Source organism: Alligator sinensis, unplaced genomic scaffold (assembly GCF_000455745.1).
Source record: "Alligator sinensis unplaced genomic scaffold, ASM45574v1 scaffold1704_1, whole genome shotgun sequence".
Lineage (NCBI taxonomy): Eukaryota > Metazoa > Chordata > Crocodylia > Alligatoridae > Alligator > Alligator sinensis.
The window spans coordinates 54298-55844 of record NW_005843413.1 but is presented as its reverse complement, the minus strand read 5'-3'; the positions used below and the strand labels follow the sequence as shown (position 1 = coordinate 55844).

The window sequence follows — 1547 nt, the reverse complement described above, 5'->3', positions numbered from 1 at the left end:
CACCCCGCGCCTGGGTCCCTGCGTCCCCTCCGCCAGATGCCTGGACCCCCACCCCGGGCACCTCGCTACCCCCAGACGCCTGGGTCCCACGCCCCCCTCCCCGCAGGGCAGCAGGTGGCCATCAAGAAGATCCCGAACGCCTTTGCGGTGGTGACGAGCGCCAAGCGGACCCTGCGGGAGCTCAAGATCCTGAAGCACTTCAACCACGACAACATCATCGCCATCAAGGACATCCTCACGCCGCCTGGGCCGCGCCCCGACTTCCGCGCTGTGTACGGCCCCCGCCGCCCAGGCACCCGCGCCCGCTGCGGGCCAGAGGCCTGGATGCCTTGGTTCCCTGGGGTGCGGGGCTGAGACCAGGGGTGTTGGGGCCTGGATGCCTGGGCTCTTGGGTGTGGGGGGTGGCATCAAGGCATTATGGGAATCCAGGCCCCTGGGTCCTCTAGGATGGGGTGAGGGGGCTGGGAGCCAGACCGCCAGGTTCTCTGGCCCTGGCCAGGTCTCCCCAAGGAGCTTTGCCCCACCCGGACGCCTGGGTCCTTTCCTGCCCGCAGCTACGTGGTGCTGGACCTGATGGAGAGCGACCTGCACCAGATCATCCAGTCGGGGCAGGCGCTGACACCCGAGCACGTGCGCTACTTCCTGTACCAGCTGCTGCGGGGGCTGAAGTACGTGCACTCCGCCCACGTGCTGCATCGCGACCTCAAGCCCAGCAACCTGCTGGTCAACGCCACCTGCGAGCTGAAGATCGGCGACTTCGGCATGGCGCGAGGCCTGGCGGCACGACCTGAGGAGCACGCCGCCTTCATGACAGAGTACGTGGCCACGCGCTGGTACCGCGCGCCCGAGCTGCTGCTCTCGCTGCATCACTACACCCAGGCCATTGACGTCTGGTCGGTCGGCTGCATCTTCGCCGAGATGATGGGCCGGCGCCAGCTCTTCCCTGGCAAGAACTACCTGCACCAGCTGCAACTCATCCTGGGGGTCCTGGGGACGCCCTCGGCCAAGGTGGTGGGTGCCATCGGCGCTGAGCGAGTGCGGCGCTATGTGCAGGGGCTGCCGCCGCGCCAGGCTGTGCCGCTGCATGCGCTCTACCCGCAGGCCGAGGCGCCGGCGCTCGACCTCCTGGCCCGCATGCTGCAACTGGACCCAGCTCGGCGCATCACGGTGGTGGACGCGCTGGCCCACCCCTACCTTGCCAAGTACCATGACCCTGAGGATGAGCCCGAGTGTGTGCCAGCCTTCGACTTTGCTTTCGACCGCGAGGTGCTCACCAAGGAGGAGGTGGAGGCTGCCATTTTGGCCGAGATTGAGGACTTTCGGGCACGGCGGAGGCTCACAGCCAAGCCCGCGCTGAGGCCTGTGGTGTATCCGCCGCCGCCGGGCAATGATATCAGTGTGAGCGGTGCCCATATGGCTGACGTCAACATGGCCGATGCCAATATGGCCGGCAGAGTCAACATGGCCAGCACCAGTATGTCTAATGCCACCATCAACGTGGCTGACGTCAATATGGCTGCCAGGACTAACAGGGGGGCTGGTGCCGA

The 1547-nt window shown here is 66.8% G+C and overlaps 1 protein-coding gene across 1 annotated transcript in view; it reads left to right on the top strand.

Moving 5' to 3' along the window:
* Window positions 1-6: 6 nt before the first annotated feature.
* The window catches only part of MAPK7 (mitogen-activated protein kinase 7), a 3743-nt gene continuing 2202 nt past the window's right edge, over window positions 7-1547 (top strand). The window contains 2 exon segments of the mRNA XM_025195147.1: window positions 7-272; window positions 555-1547. The exon segment at window positions 555-1547 is cut by the window's right edge and continues 4 nt beyond it. Of these exon segments, the coding sequence (XP_025050932.1) occupies window positions 37-272; window positions 555-1547 (1229 nt within the window). The 5' untranslated portion in view covers window positions 7-36.